Source organism: Carcharhinus amblyrhynchos, unplaced genomic scaffold (genome assembly GCF_965287045.1).
Source record: "Carcharhinus amblyrhynchos unplaced genomic scaffold, sCarAmb.v2.hapA scaffold_44, whole genome shotgun sequence".
Lineage (NCBI taxonomy): Eukaryota > Metazoa > Chordata > Chondrichthyes > Carcharhiniformes > Carcharhinidae > Carcharhinus > Carcharhinus amblyrhynchos.
The window spans coordinates 3,052,132-3,073,313 of record NW_027649785.1 but is presented as its reverse complement, the minus strand read 5'-3'; the positions used below and the strand labels follow the sequence as shown (position 1 = coordinate 3,073,313).

Genomic DNA, 21,182 nt, shown 5'->3' with positions numbered 1-21,182 from the left:
GTCAGACTAATCAGTAGATTGTTAGATTAGCAACAGGCTCTTGTCTGATTTTCTACCTTTGTTCATGTTCATTGGGCATTTTTCCACTAGGGAGTGATTTTATATGAGGCACATCAATCCATAGAAACAGTGAGGGAGGAGGAAAATCAGCAACAGAGATTCACAGTTCAAATCATTGCCAACTGACTGAGGAAAAAATTGTAAAGAGGAATTGCTGGATATAAATGAATTAGGTTATTGATTGAAATAGCCAAGTGTAATCATTGTTCTGTATAAGTTTTAGTATCCCAGGGATAGGAAGGGAAAATATCAGTTTCTTGCTTTTGATTACTGTTGTGGAAGACAATACCATCCTCACTCAGATTTTTTTAAAAAACAGCTGTTTTGAAACATCACCATTACCAGCTAACTGTTCCTGTGTAAGGAACTGTACCTCAGGAGGAAGGAAAATGTTTTTTAAAAATTCATTTGCTCCAATCTAGCCTTTCTTCACAGGTGACTTGCAGTGAAGATGCACCAGAGGTGAAGTCCCAGATGATGGCAATCCTGTGTGATGCATTTTCCTCTGCGAGGAAGGATTTGAACTCTGTAGAGTGTTTGCCAATTTCCACTTCTCCAGTGAGCAAACAGCCAATTGTTTCAGAATGTTTTGAGAATGGCAAGGCAGCAGCTTTACTTGAACAATATTCAGAATTGTTGATAAAAATGATGGCGCAAAAACTACAATTACTACATTGAAATACTTCATTGAGGAGCCAGAAAAGAATGTTAAAATTGAACTTTGTCACTTTGTCCTAGAAAATTGTACAACAGTCTTGTAAGTTTCTTTTATGTAGTTCCTGAAGAGGGAGCTATAATCAGCATGTTTTATCAGAATTATAGTCAGTAGTTTATTTAAGCTCAGAAAAGCTTTCAAGATTTTATGCTTTTGTTCAGAATTAGCCTGGCAATTTCATTTCTTCCAGAAAATGTCTTACTTTCACTTTAGGTAATTAAAGAACACCATCCCCACTTCCTGCAACTCCATAAAAACAAAATACTCTTTACATTTGCACCCTTAAATTTACAATAATGTATTTCAATAAGCACTCTATTTTCTATGAGAAATAAGAATCCAGAAAATTGATTTAGTATTTTTTAAAACTAGTTAGCACTGCTTTTTTAACAAGAAATCTATTTTACCCATTCAGAAGTTTGTTGTTTTTTTAAAAAAAGTGTGTACACCACAGATTTTTGTGCAGGCGATTTGGAATTGTTTCAATATTTGAACATAGACATGTACAGTTGATTGTTACTAGCTTCAATGGGCAGTCTACTCCTGTTAAGAAAAACTGAATAGATCATTTAAATTGAGCAATATAAATAGAAATTGAATTCAGCACTTAAAAGGTTGAATGGTCAGAGAATTTGAATTGAATAATTTTGAATGGCTTCAATGTTGATATCCCAAAACAGTACATCAATCGGCTGGCTATACCTGATCACTATTTAAGGTAATGCTGTTTTAGTGCATTAGTAGAAACTTTTTGTGCTGATTATCTGAACTTAAATCTTGAGGGTCACTTTTGTGTTGTAATTTTGCAGTCCCAAGGGAGAGTTTTTCTTCAGTACTTTCCCTTGACTTTCATGGTGCAAGGAATCATAGGCTGAAGTCTAGTTTCCTGCTGTATCGTATATTTTATTCATGGCATAAAGTATTATTTTTCAGAGCTAGTTTGATACTATTAAGAAAAACTAAATATGTGATGTCTTAAATTTTGTCAAAAGGACTGAATCCCTGTTACAAAAGGGGCTATCTTCCTTAATCAGGATTTCTTATATGCAACATTTTTTTTGTAAAAAGCTTGTGTTTTTAAAAACACTGATGCAAATGGATGCTTATTTTAATTCTGCTGTACATATATCTGTATAAAGTTAGACTTAGCAATGCAATAATGTATTACCAGAAGCACATTATTTTGAATACAGTATTGTATGATCCCCTCTTTTCTGTATGTGTATTAGCTATTTGTTTGTTTTTTACTTGAACTTCTTGCCTTAAATAAAAATTTAATGATTGAGTTCTGACAGCTGCTTCTGGAGGATAAATCCATCGGTCAGGTAGCAACTTGGGCATTCTATTACAATCCACTTGGAACTAAATATTGCTGAGAACTTGATATTTCCTACTGTTCTTAAACAAATTGAACATCTTAATCTTATTATGCAATAATAACATTTCTCTCATTTCATGCATGTAACCCTGCCTGTTCCATGATTGAAGGAGTTCCATTTGGAGTGTGTTTTGTGTTCTGTCATTAATCCTTCACTATAACAGTCTAGATGTGTCAAATTTAGCCCACTTCAGGAGTAATATTTGTGTATGGATTGGAAGTGGAGCAGTCCCTAAAGTTGGAGTGGCTGCTTGCTCATCACCAGTGAGCTCCCCGAACAGAAGTTGCTGCAGGCAGACTCCAAATTTAGTTTGGTGATCTGATGATGGCACTGTGGTGATGACAACAGAACTGTCCGTGTTCACTGTCATTACTCTAATGAACTGGGAGCAGTTTCTGGAGTTGGCACCTGTAACAGAATAATCTGGACATTTAGAATTTGACTTCAGATTCTACACTCTTCCAGACAGAACACTGTTGAGGCCTCCCCTCAATAGATTGCAATCCTTAACCAATCTGGGAGTTGACAAATTTCACTTTTTGCAGAGATCTCAACACTGTAAAAGATCCATGGAATTTTCCCAGGTTTCTATGACAGTGGAAACAACCACACTAAGGAAAGCTCCCTGGTTTTACATTTTCCCACAAGAGGAAACATCCCTTCTACATTAACCCTGTCAGGATCTTGTGTTTAAATAAAGTCATCTCTTGTTCTTCTAAACTCCAGCAGATACAAAGCCAAGCCAATCCAGCTTTTCCTCATAGTAAACTCCAGCTGTTGCAATGTATGTACAGCTTTCCTAAAATAAGCAGTCACAGTACTCCAGATATGGCCTCACAATGCATTGTGTAATTGAAGCACAATCTCTCTACTTTTGTATTCAATTACTTTCACAGTAAACAACAACCTTCTATTAGATTTCCTAATTAGCTTGTTATACCTGCATACTGACCTTCTACAATTCATGCATTAAGACAACCAGATCCCTCTGCATCTCAAGAACTCTGCAGCCTCTCATCATTAAGATAATATGCTGCTTTATTCTTCCTGTCAAAATGGACAATTTTATATTTTCCTTGTACCCCATTTGCCAGATACTTTCCACTTAACCAATTTATGTCACTTTGTAGCCTCCTTGTGTGCTCTTCACAACTTTCCTAACCATTTTAGTGTGATCAGGAAATTTAGCAACCGTAGCTTCGGTTTCCTTCATTCAAGTCATTTGTCAATTATAAACTGAGGTCCCAGTACTGAGCCAAGTGGCGTACCACTCATTACATATCAGGACTGACCCCATTTATGTCCACTGTTTCATGCTGATGATTGGGATCCTATATCATAGAAACCCACCAACAATATATTCCGATCTTAATCCTTTGACTATTTTTAGACATTGGAACTTTTCTGCTGAACAAAGAAATTAAGATGGCTGCTACAAGTCACCTGAGCCATCATGAAGCCCTTTGCCTGAGGCCACCCTCAGGAATTTAAAGGACCAAGAGTTATGTTCTGAAGTTTCGGAATGTCACACCTTATGTCAAGAGAGCTACTTACAAATTCTGATTACACCCAGAACCATTCAGATCAATTTCAAAGGGAACTACAGGGATGTTATTTGCATTTAGAATCATAGAATTCCTATGGTTCAGAAAGAGGACATCCAGCATATTGAGTCTCACCAAAGGAGCATTCCACCCATGCCCTATCCTCATAACCTTGTGCATTTATCAAGGCCAATTCACCTAACCACATCTTTGGACTGTGGGAGGAAACCAGAGCACCTGAAGGAAAACCACAGGAAGAATATATGAGCTCCATGTAGTCACCCAAGGCCAGACACCAACCCAGATTCCTTTCAACAGCCAAGGACTCAGACGTTCAGTCCTGAAATCAAAACCAATTCCAGATGCTGGATAGCCAACCCTTTTGAAGTCATTGTGTGAAGGATGGTCACATGACCTAAGCCTTTGACTTTCGGACAGTTTAATATTGCGTTTTTGGACTTCACAGGCAATCCGTTCTAAAATTCTGGTAAGCCTCAGAGAAGCAGGTTCCTCCAGGCACAACAACTTGCCCATCTAACTTGACTGTGGTGGAAGATTTATTATCATTGCCGACAGAGTCAACTCAAACTTTGTGTGTCTACTTCATTTTGCAATGTCAGCTCCAACTGAAAAGTGAACCCTTCAACCTGCAGTGTTAAGAGAGCTAAATATATAAAAGCTTGTATAAACGAATTCCTCATTTGGATTCTGATTTTGGACTCTGGATTCCCAGTGAACCATTATTTATTATTGTTTTTCTGTAGTCCTTGTACTGTAAAACTAATCCTCTATTCCCCTTTTACTATATGAATGTGCAGGATGGGTTGTGAATAGGTGTTCCTTTGGCAAGTTTCTGAATGTGTAAAATAAACTAACTTTCTTAACTCCAGTTTGTTGTGGATTATTAGTAAAATTGAATCACAACATTTGAGGGCTTGGGAAAACATGAAGGAGAGAATTATAATCTCCACTTAGTAAGGCATAGATTATTTACAGATAGCATAGCTTAACAAATTTGATAGAATTTTTTGAAGATGTGATTAGTGTGGATGAATGAAATGCAGTTTGATATAGTTTATATGGATTTTATCAAAACCTTTGACAAGGTCCCACATGGGCGAGTGATTGAGAACATGGAAGCACATGGAATTCAAGGCAACTTGGCGTGCTCGTAATCTAACTCCAGTTTGATATAAATGATATAGATAATGTGGAGGGAATGATGAGCAAGTTTGTAGATGACACCACAATTTGTAGAGTAGTTAATAGTGAAAAAGTTGGTAGTAGATTACAGGAAGATGTAGTTGGGTTGGTCAGATGGACAGAGCAGTGGCAGCTGGTAATTAAATCTAAGTATGAGATGGTGCACTTTGGAAGAAGTAACAAGACCAGGGAATATTTAATGAATGGCAGGACGTTATAAAGCTCAGAGAAACAGATGGATCTTGGGGTATTTATTCACAATCCCTGAAGGCGGCATTGAAGGTGAATAGGATAATTACAGTATATGGGACATTTGCTTTTATCGGTCATGGCATAGTGTAAGAGCAAGGAGCTGCACAGATCATTGGTTAGGCCACAGCTGGAGAAGGATGTGATTGCACAAAACCAGATGTGCTTTTCTGACAATCAGCAATGGTTTCAGTCACTAGTAGCTTCTTAATTGCAGATATTTTTATTGAATTCAAATTCCATCAGCCATGGTGGAATTTGAATCTGGGTCCCCAGAACATTAGATTATTAATCCAGAAATTTACCTAGTGATAGTACCACTAGACCATTGCCTCCCCAAGATTGGACAGGGTGAATGGGAAGCAGCTACTCCCCTTGGTTGATGGGCCCAGTTAAGAATTATAGAATCCTTACAGTATAGGAGGAGGCTAATCAGTGCATCAAACCTGCACCAACAACTATCCCACCCAGGCAACATCCCTGCAACCCACATATTTACCATGCTAATTTCCCTGACACTGAGTCAATTGAGCATAACCAATGCACCTAACCCACTCATCTTTGGAGAGAGTTTTAGAGTAAGGGGCAGGGGATTTGAGAAAACATTTTTTGCAAGAGGGTGGTAAGAATCTAGAATACAATGCCTGGGAAGTTGGAAAGCTTGCAACCTTTAGAAAGTATTTTTATGAGCACTTGAAACATCTCTTATGGACAAGTAGCTAGTAAGAGGGAGTCAATGATGATTGAACTGGTTCTCCTATTTGTAGCAGAAACTAGGAACAGGGGATAGACCATTCAGCCCTTTGAGCCTGATCTGCTATTCAGCATGACCATGGCACATTCCTGCTTTCTTCCCATACCCCTTGATGCCATTAATATAAATCTAAAAGAAATAATCTCTTTAATACATTCAGTAACTGGCCTCTACTTCTCTTCTGTAATAGAGAACTCCACAAGTTCACTACCCGTTGCGTGAAGAGCTTTTTCTTCTTGCTCCTAAGAGGAAAACATCATTACTGCATCCAGTCTGTCCAATCCTGTTTGAATTTTATATTTCAATTCAATCCAATCTCCTCTCAACCTTCTAAACTTGAGTGAATACAGGCCCAGTCAAACCAATCTCTCCTCATTGGATGGCCCTACCAATCCTAGTGAACCTCCACCACACTCCTTCTATGGCAAATATATCCATCCTTATGTACAGAAACCAAAACTGCATCCACTGCTCCAGGTGTGGTCTCACCAAGGTCCAGTAACACATCCCTACTTCTGAACTCAAATCCTCTTGCAATAAAGGCCAACATCATTAGCCTTCCTAATTGATTGCTGCAAATGCCTCTCCACCTCCATTGACCTGTGTACATCCATAATTGATCATTATTTAAATAATACTCTTCCTTTCTGTTTTCCACCCCAAAGTGTATAAGTTATTTCGCCACATTGTATTGCGACTCACTCAACTTATCTGAATCGCCTTGAGGCCTCCTTGCATCCTCTTCACAACTGTGCCCAGTTTTGTGTCATCAATAAACTTGGAAATATTACATTTAATTGTTGAAGGGAGATTTAAAGAATAGGTTTAGAGGGAATAATATTATTAGTTTAGGTGCCTGTATAACAATTTATATTTGTAGGTATCTGTATATATTGGTAGGAATAGCTAGCACATAATAAATGTATATGAATTTATTATATAATCACAAAAAGCATGCATAGAGCTTGTTGTAACTGTTAATTCTCAGATACTTTCAACCAGTTTGCTTACTCCAAGGTTTGTGTGGTGCCCTTAACTTGCAAGATGGACAAAGGACAAGTACAAGTAAAGGTTCAACAAGTTTATTAATAATAACACTATTAACCCTTAAATTACCCACATAAAGCAAGAGGATACCCCAGATTCAAGTATACTACCCGCAAAGATTGTCTGGTTAAAACTGCAGGCTCGGTTCTCTGAGTTCTTCTGGTCTTCTGTCACAAAGGTGACTCTCGATGGCAGCTTCTTCCTTTCTTCCTTCCCTGGTCAGTCTTTACCAAGTCTTCGCTGCTAGCGTGTCTGAAAATGTGTCCCTTAATTCCCCCTGCCTGCCGTTCCAGAAACTTCTCTGGCTTCTAGCCAATGAGATCCCAGGAGGGGGTTCCAATACCCAGTGGGTTTCTTGATGGTCCGCCCCCCAGGTGTCCATCTCCATGCTGCTGCTTACATGTAACCTGTTATCAGATTAAGCCAACTGCTACAATTAAGTATCAGTAGGGTGCAACGACGATTGATGAGGTTTGACTGTGTTTGATTTTAATATGCCCAATTCTTTAATTTAGGATGTCCAATTTTATCAGCCTTAAAACTAAGCCCTGTTTATATTACAAGCGCCACCATGTTAATTAAAATTCAGAATAGTAAAATGACACAATATGATACTAGCTGCGTTAGCCACATTCCTGAACACAATTAGCTAGCTTAATCACAAGCTTGTGTATTATTGGTCATAGATACTGGTGGCTGGCACCAGTCTATGGTCCAAGGTCTCCGATGAAAACCAGACACAAGATTAGGGAGGGCATTCATAGAAAATGAAAAGGAGGCCCACTGGACAAGAATTACTGAAGATAATACTAATGAGTCATGTCCATGAGCTGATCATGCATAAGCCTACCTTATGTAATGCCTTTTTCATTGGATATGTGACTAATGTATCAAATCTGTAATCAATATTATTGGATAAGGTCCAGCCATGACGGGCTGTGTAGGTGTTTGAAAAATATAAACGAATGGATGTTTTTCCTTTGTTTGTTAGAGAGAGACACTGGGCTTTAACAGAAAGCATCTTCCCGCCAGCGAAAATAAACTCTGATGTGAGGGCCAACCCTGAGTGTTGAGTGATTTATTTGAGATTCTCTCCTGCTAACACAGGTCAAATGTATATGTAGTGAACAGCTGTGACCCAAGCACACTAGTCACTTCCTTCCACTCAGAAAAAAGACCCATTTATTCCCACTTTCGTGTCTGTCAATCAATTCTAGGTCCATGCCAGTAGATTATCCCCATCCCATGTGTTTTAATTTTGCCCTCTAATCTCTCATCAGAGACCATATCAAAAGCTTTCTGAAAGTCCAAGTGCACCACATCTCTTTTTTTATCCTCCCCTTTATAAATAATGAGGTTGCATTTTGTAGGAACGGCTCCAGGATCTTTAGAATTTTGGAAGATGACCACCAATGCATCTAATATTTCCAGGGTCACTTCTTTTCCATGGATGGCATGGTGGTACAGTGGTTAGCACCAGTGGCGGATTAACCATTAGGCCCAGAAGGGAGGGGAGTTTGAGAGCAAAAAACATTGGTTTAACCCTTTTAGATTTTCATAAAATCTATTTGTGCTCAACAATGAGCAATGAGAAAGTTAGATATCTGGCACTCACGCACATTGAATCAGACGTGCTTCGAGCTGGTGATTTACATGCTGTTATCGACACTTCTGTAAACCAAAAAACACGGAAGCTTTTTAAAGTACAAATGTAAAGAAAGTGAAAAATAAATGAAAAAAAGAGCTGCAATTGATTCATATAACATGTAGTACATTATAGATAATACTATGATATAAGTTATCTAACATCACTTTATTCTATTGAATGAAAGGTGGTGCAGGGGGCCAAGGTCAGGGGGCCTTACTAAAGCTCAGCCTAGTGGTCTGGATGGTAGTTAATCTGCCACTGGTTAGTACTGCTGCCTCACGGCATCAGGGACCCGGGTTCACATTCCTTACTTAAGTCACCGTGTGGAGTTCTCCCTGTGTCTGCGTGGGTTTCCTCCGGGTACTCCAGTTTCCTCCCACATCTGAAAGGTGTGCTGGTTAGGTGCATTGACTGGAACAGGCACTGTAGTGTGGCGACTAGGGAAATTTCACAGTAACTTCATTACAATGTAAGCTTTAGTTGCGACTAATAAATAAACTTTAACTTTTAGTACTCTGGGACGTGGATTATCACGTCCTGATTTCTCAGCCTTTTAACCCCACTAATTTCCCCAGCCATTTTCTTACTAATACTGATTTCCCTCAGTTCCAACCTCACACAAGACCCTTAGTGCCTTAACATTTTTGGGAGGTTATTGGTGCCCTCTTTTGCAAAGATTGAACCAAAGTATGTGTTCAAATCTTCTGCCATTGCTTGTTCCCTGATATAAATTTACCCACCACAGATGTGAGGCTCACTGCCTGTAGTTCCCAGGATTTTCCCTGTAGCCTTTCTAAAACAAAGGCACAACATTTGCCACCCTCCAATCTGCAGGCACCTCACCCATTACTCTCGATGATTCAAATATCTTGGCTAGGGGACCCGCAATTTCCTCCCTACCCTCCCACAACGTCCTGGGATACACTTCATCAGGTTCCAGGGATTTATCCACCTTGATGTGCTTTAAGACTTCCAGCACCTCCTTCTCTGTAAATATGTACACTCCTCAAGACACTATTTATTTCCCCAAATGACCTAATATCCATGCATTTCTCAATAATAAATACTGCTGAGAAATATTCATTTAGGATCTCACCCATCTCTTATGGATCCGCACACAGATGACCTTGTCGATCCTTAAGAGGCCCTACTCTTTCCCTCGCTATCCTTTGTGTATTTGTAGAAGCTCTTTGTTTTGACAGATAAGGCAAAGGAGAAACCAATCTCATGTCCCCTTTTTGCCCTCCTGATTTCTCTCTTAACTCTACTCCTACACCCCCAATATTCTTCAAGGGATTCATTTGATCCCTAGCTGTCCATGCAGGTCATATGCCTCTTTCTTCTTCTTGACCAGGGCCTCAGTATCCCAAGTCATCCAGGGCTCCCTACTTCTACCAGCCTTGCCCTTCACTCTCAGAGGAACGTGCTTACCCTGAACGATGGTTAACACAATTTTGAAAGCCTCCCACTTACCAGACATCCCTTTACCTTCCCACAGACTCTCCCAATTAACTTTTGAAAGTTCCTGCCTGATACCATCAAAATTGGCCTTGCCCCAATTTAGAATTTTAAATTTTGGTGAAAGACACCTCTACTTGTTGTCTTTGGAGCTGAAACTGCAACATCTCGATTAACCCAGTTAGTTAATTAGTTAACCAGCCACTCTCCAATTCAACATGTCTATAGTTTAGTTTAATAACTTACTTTAGGTAAATGCCAGTTAAATGCTAACTGCAGGTCACATTTTTAGAAAGTTATTGATATTTAAAATCGACACACTCACCAAACTGTAACCAGCTTTGACAAAGGGTCATCTGGACTCGAAACGCCAGCTCTTTTCTCTCCTTACAGATGCTGCCAGACCTGCTGAAATTTTCCAGCATTTTCTCTTTTGGTTTCAGATTCTAGTATCCACAATGATTTGCTTTTATTTCACCAGCTTTTTCTGCTGGAAAGATGAGGACAGCAGCAGCCATATCCTGTACTCTCAAACTGACCAGATCCATTGTTTAGGTGGGCATATTCTACAATGATTGTGGCATCAGGCTAGTGTTTCAAGTGCTTGTGGTTTGCAGCCCCTCAGACGTGTTCTGAACCATTGCTTTGTGAGATGTATCAAAGAGGGGAAAGAGTTGGTATGGATGGGGAATGGGCTGGGGAGAAAAGTGTGAGGGGTGATGGCCAAAAGGCCTAATGTTTTGCAAAACAACTACCGCAAAGTCCAGGAGAACCAAAGTGAGTCTTTTTAAACAGCTCAACTTGTCACTTGGCAGCCCCATGACCATCTTCAATCCAGGGATCACAGCCTTGTCCACACCATAGGCAAAATAAGATTGGGGCATTTCTCCCAGAATTTCTGAACTCAAGTTAACCACCCCCCTCCTCCCCCCACCCTCAGTGGGGGCAATCTGTCCTTCCATGCAAGTTTGTATGAAGAAATTACATCGTAAATGCTGGTTAATCAGTTGATATAATTTTTAATGATCCATGATTGAAAGTTAATATTTCGACCATGCACTTTACAGAACAGTAACTGAAGTGATTGAGAAGGATGTTTCAAGAAACTTTTTCTAAAAATAGATGAAAGGCCAGAACATTAGATACAAGAACAAATTCAAAACAGTCACTTCCAAAAGTGTTTTCCTGCTGTTATTTGTGATGTTTATGTTTCTCAGATTCTCCTTTGCATTTCTTTTCCTTTTTCTTGTGCTTCTTCACCTTGCGTCCTTCAGAAGACTGTTGGGTTAACAGAAGCTATCAGTTAAAACCGCACATTCTCTTAAAATTATCTTTTGTACCGAGTAACCGGGCTGTGACCTTAGGTGAGCCACAACAGTGCCTGATGAGCAAGGGCCAATTCTGTGGCTAAAACTCAGTGCAATGTTCCAACACGGTCGATGATGAAATTTGAATTAAATGATAAAAATCTGGAATGAAAAGTCGAATAATGACCATGAAACCATTGTCATCTGGTTCACTAATGTCCTTTGGGAAGGAAGGCTGCCATCCTTACCTGGTCAGGTCTACACATGACTCCAGACGCACTGCAATAAATGCTGGACTAGCAGCAATGCCCGCATCCCATAAATGAATTAAAAAATTGTATCAGGTGATTTAAGTAGCTCAAAAGATAGGGTTCCATGGAATAAAGATCACAAACATCAGTAACCAATAAGTATTAAAGGATATCAACTGCTCAGCACCTCCTATTGTACTTCTTTAGATATGGAGATTAAATGAAATGATGAAACTGCAACTATTTAGGATTTAAGATCCAAAGTAGGCAAGATGAGATATTCTAGAAGCTCACTATACGAAAAATCCCTTCATTCTATGCAGCGTGTTCCAGTATCTTAGAACGAGTGAATAGGTTGTAGTCAACATCTGCGGTGCAGTGTCGAAAGCACGCTGCACTGTCACAGGTCCTGTCTTTCAGATTAAATATTAAACCAAGATATTATCTGCCCAAGGTGGATATAAAATAAGAACATAAGAACTAGGAGCAGGAGTCGGCCATCTGGCCCCTCAAGCCTGCCCCGCCATTCAATAAGATCATGGCTGATCTTTTTGTGGACACAGCTCCACTTACCCGCCCAGTCACCATAACCCTTAATTCCTTTACTGTTCAAAAATTTATCTATCCTTGCCTTAAAAACATTCAATGAGGTAGCCTCAACTGCTTCACTGGGCAGGGAATTCCACAGATTCACAACCCTTTGTGTGAAGAAGTTCCTCCTCAACTCAGTCCTAAATCTGCTTCCCCTTATTTTGAGTCTATGCCCCCTAGTTCTAGTTTCACCCGCCAGTGGAAACAACTTCCCTGCTTCTATCTTATGTATTCCCTCATAATCTTATGTGTTTCTATAAGGTCTCCCCTCATTCTTCTGAATTCCAATGAGTATAGCCCCGGTCTATTCAGTCTCTCCTCATAAGCCAACCCTCTCAACTCCGGAATCAACCCAGTGAATCTCCTCTGCACCCCCTCCAGTGCCAGTATATCCTTTCTCAAGTAAGGAGACCAAAACTGTACACAATACTCCAGGTGTGGCCTCACCAGCACCTTATACAGCTGTAACATAACCTCACTGTTTTTAAACTCCATCCCTCTAGCAATGAAGGACAAAATTCCATTTGCCTTCTTAATTACCTGCTGCATCTGCAAACCAACTCCTTGAGATTCCTGCACAAGGACACCCAGATCCCTCTGCACAGCAGCACGCTGTAGTTTTTTACCATTTAAATAATAGTCCATTTTGCTGTTATTCCTACCAAAATGAAGACCTCACGTTTTCCAACATTGTACTCCATCTGCCAGACCCTCACCCACTCATTTAGACTATCTATATCCCCTTGCAGACTTTCAGCATCCTCTGCACACTTCGCTCTGCCACTCATCTTAGTGTCATCTGCAAATTTTGACACACTAAACTTGGTCCCCAACTTCAAATCGTCTATGTAAATCGTAAACAATTGCAGTCGCAACACTGATCCCTGAGGCACACCACTAGTCACTGATCATCAAACAGAAAAACACCCATTTACCCCCACTCTTTGCTTTCTGTTAGTTAACCAATCCTCTATCCATGCTAATACATTAATCGTAAGACCATGCACCTTTATCTTATGTAGTAGTATTTGGTGTGACAACTTGTCAAATGCTTCACAGTTCCAGAGACCTGGGTTCGATTCCCAGGTCTGGTCACTGTCTGTGTGGAGTTTGCACGTTCTCCTCGTATCTGCGTGGGTTTCCTCCAGGTGCTCTGGTTTCCTCCCACAGTCCAAAGATGTGTGGGTTAGGTTGATTGGCCATGCTAAAATTGCCCCTTAGTGTCCTGAGATGCGTAGGTTAGAGGGATTAGCTGGTATAATATGTAGGGATATGGGGATTAGGGTCTGGGTGGGTTTGTGGTTGGTGCAGAGTCGATGGGCCAAAGGTCCTCTTTCTGCACTGTAGGGTTCAATGATTCTATGCCTTTTGGAAATCCAGATACATCACATCCACAGTTTCCCCATTGTCCACTGCTCATGTAATGTTCTCAAAAAATTCCACCAAATTAGTCAAACATGACCTGCTCTTCATGATCCCATGTTGCATCCCAGGGCACTATTTTGCAGACTGTGAGCCCTCATGGATCCCGGCCACTATTTATCGTGACGTAATTAAGGCAAGAGTTGATCTGTCACCTATTTTGTTCAGTTGAAATGAGTGCAATGTGTGTACCTGTCCTTCCTGTCTGCAAACAACAGGTGTCTGTGTATGTATGTAGCTTCTAGCACATTGAAGTGTGTCACAGTGTCAGCCCAACCAATAATCTTAACTTGGTTGTCAGAATAATTATTAGACCATTCAGAATTGTTTAGAAAATGTTAAATCATCGAATCATATCCAATGTTGGACATTTTGCAAGCATGGTGGAGTACGGTGAGTGCATTGCGAACAACCAAAAGAAAAGTTCTGTGGATGGGCCAAATGGACTCGTAACCTTAACTCTGTTTCTCTGTCCACAGATGCTGGAAGGCTTGCTGCGTTTTCCCAGCGTTGTCTGTTTTTATTTCAGATTCCCAGCATCCGTGATATTTTGCTTATTAGCCAAAAGGACAAGCCATTTGATACGACTGCACGGTGGCACAGTGGTTAGCACTGCTGCCTCACAACTCCAGTCACCCGGGTTCTATTCCGGCCTTGGGTCAGTCTGCGTGGAGCTTGCACGATCTCCCCGTGTCTTTGTGGGTTTCCTCCCACAGTCCCAAGATGTATAGGTCAGGTGGATTGGCCTTGCTAAATGTGTAGGGTTACGGGGATAGGGAGGGGTGTGGGCCTGGTGCAGGCTTGATGGGCTGTATGATCTGTTTCTGTACAATAAGTTTATTTATTAGTTTATAATAAGTTTATTTATTAGTTTTTTATTAGTTATTTGTTTAGTTATTAGTTATTTATAAGTTTATTTATTATAATAAGTTTATTTGTTTATAATAAGTTTATTTATTAGTTTTTTATTAGTTATTTATTTAGTTATTAGTTATTTATAAGTTTATTTATTATAATAAGTTTATTTATTTATAATAAGTTTATTTATTAGTTTATAATAAGTTTATTTATTTATTATTTATTAAACTCGTTAGAGTTTAGAAGAATGAGGGGAGATCTCATTGAGACGTATAAGATGATGAATGGGATGGATAGGATAGAGGTGGAGAGACTCTTCCCACTCAAAAAAGACAGTAGGACTAGGGGGCACAGCCTCAAGATAAAGGGGGGGCGGTTTAGAACGGAGTTGAGGAAGAACTTCTTCACTCAAAGGGTGGTAATCTCTGGAATTCTCTGCCCGTTGAAGTGGTGGAGGCTGCCTCGCTAAATATTTTTAAGACGCGGGTTGATGGGTTTTTGATAAGAGAGGGGATTAAGGGTTATGGGGAGAGGGCGGGAAAGTGGAACTGAGCCACGACAGATCAGCCATGATCTTATTGAATGGCGGGGCAGGCTCGAAGGGCTAGATGGCCTACTCCTGCTCCTATTTCTTATGTTCTTATTAGTGTCACAAGTAGGCTTATATTAACACTGCAATGAAGTTACTGTGAAAATCCCCTGGTTGCCACACTCGTCCCTGTTTGGCTGACACTGAGGGAGAATTTAGTCCGGTCAATGCACCCTAACCAGTATGTACTTTAACTGAGAGTGGGAATTCAATGGATTCTAGGATACAACCCGCCAGTCTTTGGGACATACCAGCTACGTATCCGGCATCAGACCAACACTGAAATGAATAGATCACGTTACTCATTTGTCTGATCACCCAGGTAGCTTTCAGTCTGATGTTGGATCCTGTTAGTGGTGAACATTTCTAGTGCTGCTACCTCATAGGAGCAGCATGAAGAGGCAACTTCCCCTGACGCTCAGATTCTCGAGACACCTCACCTATCCAGGGTAACTGGAGTCAGACCAGGCCCTTCATTCAGGAGTGGGACATTTATTAAACCATCCCCAGTGTTCTCAGGATTACACTGATAACCGGTTGAAGATTAGGAGTTGAATTTGCTGCACAGCGCAAGCAGAAGGTAGTGTCAACACTCTCTTCTCAACAAGTATAAATTGTTGTTCCCTTTATAAGGTGGCATCACAGGTAGACAGGGTGATGAAGGTGGCGCTTGGCAACACTTGCCTTCAGGGCACTGAGTTTTGGAGTTGGGACAAATGTACAAGACATCGATAAGGCCACATTTGGAGCACTGTGTACAATTCCCGTCACCCTGTTTATCGGAAGGATGTTATTAAACTGGAAAGGGTGCAAAAAAGATTTACAAGGATGTTACCGGAGCTGGAAGGTTTGAACTACATGGAGAGGCTGGATAGGAGTTTTTTCCCCTGGAGCGTAGGAGGATGAGGATCTTAGAGGTTTAAAAAATCATGAGGGGCACAGATGAAGTGAATAGCTGAGGTCTTTTCCCCAGGGTACCGGTGTCCAAAACTAAAGGGTGTGGGTTTAAGGTGAGAGGGGAAAGATTAAGGGGATCTGAGGGGCAACTTTTTCACACAGAGGGTAGTGCGAGTATAGAATGAGCTGCCAGAGGAGGTGGGAGAGGCGGGTACAATTATAACATTGAAAAAGACATTTGGACAGGTACATGGATGGGAAAGATTTAGAGGGATATGGGCCAAATGGGACTAGTTTAAGAAACCTGGTCAGTATGGAGGAGTTGGGTGGAAGGGCCTGTTTCCGTGCTGTGTATCTCTATAATTATATTTGGCAATCTTGCGAATGTGTTGATACATTCCCCGCCTCAGTGGCTGGAATTAGAATCTGAGGGGATGCGATCTCAGCACCTCAGGCTCTCAGACAGGTGCCGGCATCTCCTGCCTTCCAAGATCATTCCTACCATCTTAACCCAGCAACAGGAAATGGATTTGTAAAAGCTCCCATCTGAATCTCATACATCCTGGTAACCTGTTAGTTAACGAATCCTTCGGAAAGTAGTTTGACAAGTTTTATTGCCAATGGCATAAATAAACCAGAGGATGCAGTGAGCTGCATCAGATATTGAGGTAGGATTAAATTACAACACTCTGCTATTTGACTAACACACCCAACGATAGCCCAGCGCGGTATCAGGTGAACCAATCCTTAACTCTTTGGTTATTCAATCTGACCTCAACACGCCAACAAATGCGATGCAGCAATTTGCTTTCTCTTTCCAGGGAAAGCTGGTTATCCAGCACAATCCTGGGATACAGCAGATACACACATCTGACTGCAACTTACACACTGGGTTCTAACAGCCCACCGGCAGGTTTGCCAATGGGAACTTTATAAGACCCTTGTCAGGCCTCATTTGGAGTATTGTGCGCAGTTCTGGTCGCCTCACTATAGGAAAGATGTAGAAGCTATTGAGAGGGTACAGAGGAGATTTACAAGGATGTTGCCTGGACTGGGAGGCATGCCTTATGAAGTTAGGTTGAGGGAGCTGGGACTCTTTTCCCTGGAGAGACGAAGGTTGAGAGGCGACCTGATAGAAGTTTACAAAATGTTGAGAGGAATAGATAGGGTGGACTCTCAGAGGCTATTTCCCCGGGTTGAAATGGTCGCTACGAGAGGACACAGATTTAAGGTGCGGGGAGGGAGGTTCAGAAGTGATGTTAGGGGTAAGTTTTTCACTCAGAGGGTGGTGAGTGAATGGAATCGGCTGCCGTCAGTGGTGGTGGAGGCGAACTCGCTGGGGTCTTTTAAAAGACTTCTGGATGAGTATATGGGGTTTAATGAGATTGAGGGTTATAGATAGGTCTATAGATTGGTAGGTGTTGATGTGATCGGCGCAACTCGTGGGCCGAAGGGCCTGTTTGTGCTGTAGTGTTCTATGTTCTTTAAACGAGTACGGTTCGAGCGGAAAGACAGTGGGAAAGGCCTGGGAAAGGTGATTTCCCATCCAAATCAGGATTCAAGTGGAAGCAACAGGATCAGCGATGTACAACCTTCCGAACCCCATGCATTTAACACGGCCAATCCACCCAATCTGCAAACCTTTGGACTGTGGGAGGAAACCGGAGCACCCGGAGGAAACCCACCCAGACACGGGGAGAACCAGTGCGCCTCACCCCACACCTAATCCCACCTTCAAGTTCAAAGGCACTTTATCCTGCTTACCTTCCCTTTTCCCTCGCTGTCTGAGCCGGAGGAAGATGTGCTGCTGGAGCTTGAAGAAGACTCACCTTCTCCCTTCTGTAAGGAATGGAATCAGAATCAGAATCCTCTGCACTCACTCAGATCGATTTGATTAACATTTCATTCTGCAACTTTGTCACCCATGGTTCCCTGTGTGTAACCAGTAAATCAGAAAGGCAGCAGCCTCACGTTGTACACCAGAAGCCTCAGTGTCCATGCTGGCTCTCCCACTCCCACCAGCGGGGGTTACACTGTCGGAGGTTCTGGCTTTTGCAGGAGGCATCAAACCAAGTCTGCTCGCACAGACGGGCAGGAAAGATCTCCGGTCCTGTTTGAAGCCAACCAGGGAACTTCCCGCTGGTGTTCTGGATATTAATCCCTTAACCAATACCCAAAATCTGGTTATTGCGTGTGTGGGGTCTTGCTGTGCACAGATTTTCCTGCTGTGTTTCCTATGTTACAAAAGTAACCACTTGCCCCAATGCAGCAAACAATCCTTCTTCATCCCAAATTAGATTCCAGAACAAAACAATTTGCTGTTGGTGACTCTGCCCTGGCAGAGTGACCAGCTCCACTGTTCACCCAGGGCTATGATACAATAGCTGTTGGGGGGAGTGCAGGCTGCTTGGTGAGGGTAGTGGGAGGGACGATTAGGGAGACAATTTACACAGTGGCTGCAACGACTGAAATAGGGCAGGAAATCTGCTCTCAGTTGCTAAGGGCGAAAGTTCCTCGGTAACTGGGCTGGCGAGCAGACATTCACAGATTGGACTGGAGCGAGTGCTGGAGAGATGTTAGACAGAACCCTGGGAACCAAACCCGAATGGAGAAATAATCACCAAGAAATTCAACCTGGAGAATGTTCCCTCTCACCACAACACCCCATTTAAACAATCTTTAAAACAAGAGTCCATTTTGATAGTAAAACTATGAGTCAACAAGATTAGCCTGAGTGGCTGTGTCATTGTGAGGCTTTTAATCAGACAGAGATTGGATTTAATTCCACCTCTGGGCGTTTCCAACAATAACCCTGACCGTTTGTTCCAGAGCCTAATTTGAGATGAAAGATTGTGAAAAGATTGTTGTTAACGTGTCAACTTCATCCAAATAGTTTAATCCGATCAATCAGTGACCAAGACACAAACCCCCTTTGCTCTCCCAGTGAATTGGGCTGTGCACTGGTTAGTTTCTGCGTCCCCTACACAGCAACAGCAACAATTAACTGGCTGAAAAGCACCTCGAGGAAACCCGGGGTGGTGAAAGATGCGATGTAAAGTGTAAACTGTCATCCCATATACAAGGCTGACATTAACACTGCAATGAAGTTACTGTGAAAATCCCCTAGTCACCACACTCCGGTGCGTGTTTGGGTACACTGAAGGAGAATTTAGAGCGGCCAATGCGTCTAACCAGCACGTCTTTCTGACTGTGGGAGGAAACTGGAGCATCCGGAGGACACCCACGCAGACATGGGGAGAATGTGCAAACTGCACACTGACAGTGACCCAAGCCGGGAATTGAACCTGGGTCCCTGGCGCTGTGAGGCAGCAGCACTAACCACCGTGCCACTCACTTATTAAAGGGAGGATGTAAATATATTGAATCAGTTCAGCGAAAGTTTACCAAACTAATACCTGATCTGGACACATTGTCTTACGAGGAGGGGAGATCTCATTGAGATGTATAAGATGATGAATGGGATGGATAGGATAGAGGTGGAGAGACTCTTCCCGCTCAAAAAAGACAGTAGGACTAGGGGGCACAGCCTCAAGATAAAGGGGAGGCGGTTTAGAACGGAGTTGAGGAGGAACTTCTTCACTCAAAGGGTGGTGAATCTCTGGAATTCTCTGCCCGTTGAAGTGGTGGAGGCTGCCTCGCTAAATATTTTTAAGACGCGGGTTGATGGGTTTTTGATAGGAGAGGGGATTAAGGGTTATGGGGAGAGGGCGGGAAAGTGGAACTGAGACACGACAGATCAGCCATGATCTTATTGAATGGCGGGGCAGGCTCGAAGGGCTAGATGGCCTACTCCTGCTCCTATTTCTTATGTTCTTATGAACGGTTAGAGACTTGTATCCACAGGAGTTTAGAAGATTAAGAGATGACTTGATTGAAACGTAAGATCCTGAAAGATATTGACTGGGTGGATGTTTGCTCTTGTGGGAGGATTTAAAATTAAAAGGGTCACTCATTTAAGACGGAGATGAGGAGATACATTTTCCTTCAAGAGTGGATAGTCTCTGGACCGCTTCCTCAGAAGAGCAGCAGAAGCAGAGTTTTTGAATCTTTTTAACACAGATTAACAAGGGGGGGGTGAAAGGTTCTCGGTTGAGGCAGAAGGTTACCAATCAGACCAGTCATAATCTTATTGAAAAGGTGGAACAACCTCAACATGCCAACTCCTGCTCCCATTTGTTTGTACACTCATGTATACACTGTGACTCTGAGGGTGGAGTGGGGGGAGGAAGAGAGGGGAGAATGAGGATGAGTAGACGTTGAAATAGAAGTAGACGGCCGCACTTGGAGTACTGTGTGCAGTTCTGGTCCCCGCATTACAAGAAGGATGTGGAGGCGTTGGAGAGGGTGCAGAGGAGGTTTACTAGGATGTTGCCTGATATGGTGGGGAGGTCCTATGAGGAGAGACTGAGGGATCTAGGGTTGTTTTCGTTGGGAAGAAGGCGGCTAAGAGGGGATCTTATTGAAACATATAAGATGATTAGAGGTTTAGATAGGGTGGATAGTGATAGCCTTTTTCCTCGGATGGAGAAAGCTAGCACGAGGGGGCATGGCTTTAAATTAAGGGGGGGTAGCTACAGGACGGATGTCAGGGGTAGGTTCTTTACCCAGCGGGTGGTGAGGGATTGGAATGCCCTGCCTGCTGCAGTTGTAAATGCGTCTAGTTTGGGGGCGTTTAAGAGATCTCTGGATAGGTTTATGGACGAAAAGGGATTGGTATAGGCTAGTGGGTCATTGTTTTTGTAACTGGTCGGCGCAACATCGTGGGCCGAAGGGCCTGTTCTGCGCTGTAATGTTCTATGTTCTATGAAATGTTACCTTCTTATGTTCTTTGATTTTTCCTTTCTCACATTTCTCCTCCTTCTTCTTCTTCTCTTTACAATCGCCAAAATCTGATCCCAAAACAACGAGAGCATCTCAGAACTGGGCTCAGCCAGGATACATTTAGAGAAATCAAACAAGGGGCTTGAGAATGATCCCGTTTAAACCAACGGGTTCTGAGGACAGCACAAAATAAACAGCTTCAAGAGTTTAATTTGCCTCTGCCGGTTCTCAGCTGGGGGACACCACATCCGAGTGGCAAATCAAATGTAACTCATTCACATGGTGGAGGGAGGAGCATTTGGAATCGAGGGTTGGTAAACTCAGCCACTTGAATGAAGAGGTTGAATAGCAGTTTTGTAAAGAAGAGG

The 21,182-nt window shown here is 42.0% G+C and overlaps 1 protein-coding gene and 1 long non-coding RNA gene across 2 annotated transcripts in view; one reads left to right on the top strand and one right to left on the bottom strand.

Annotated features, from left to right (window-relative positions):
* Positions 1 to 2,067, top strand: part of LOC145337178 (mitogen-activated protein kinase-binding protein 1-like) — a 117,605-nt gene extending 115,538 nt beyond the window's left edge. Inside the window, exon 31 of the mRNA XM_080181976.1 lies at positions 496 to 2,067. Coding sequence (XP_080038102.1) covers positions 496 to 738 — 243 coding nt within the window. The 3' untranslated portion in view covers positions 739 to 2,067. The remainder of the gene's footprint in view (positions 1 to 495) is intronic.
* An 8,989-nt stretch (positions 2,068 to 11,056) lies between these two features.
* Positions 11,057 to 20,869, bottom strand: LOC145337187 (uncharacterized). The gene is made up of 3 exons (XR_013885320.1): positions 20,809 to 20,869; positions 17,737 to 17,811; positions 11,057 to 11,335 (listed from the first exon to the last, which is right to left on the bottom strand). It is a non-coding gene; the product is annotated as an uncharacterized LOC145337187 (long non-coding RNA).
* Positions 20,870 to 21,182: the final 313 nt, after the last annotated feature.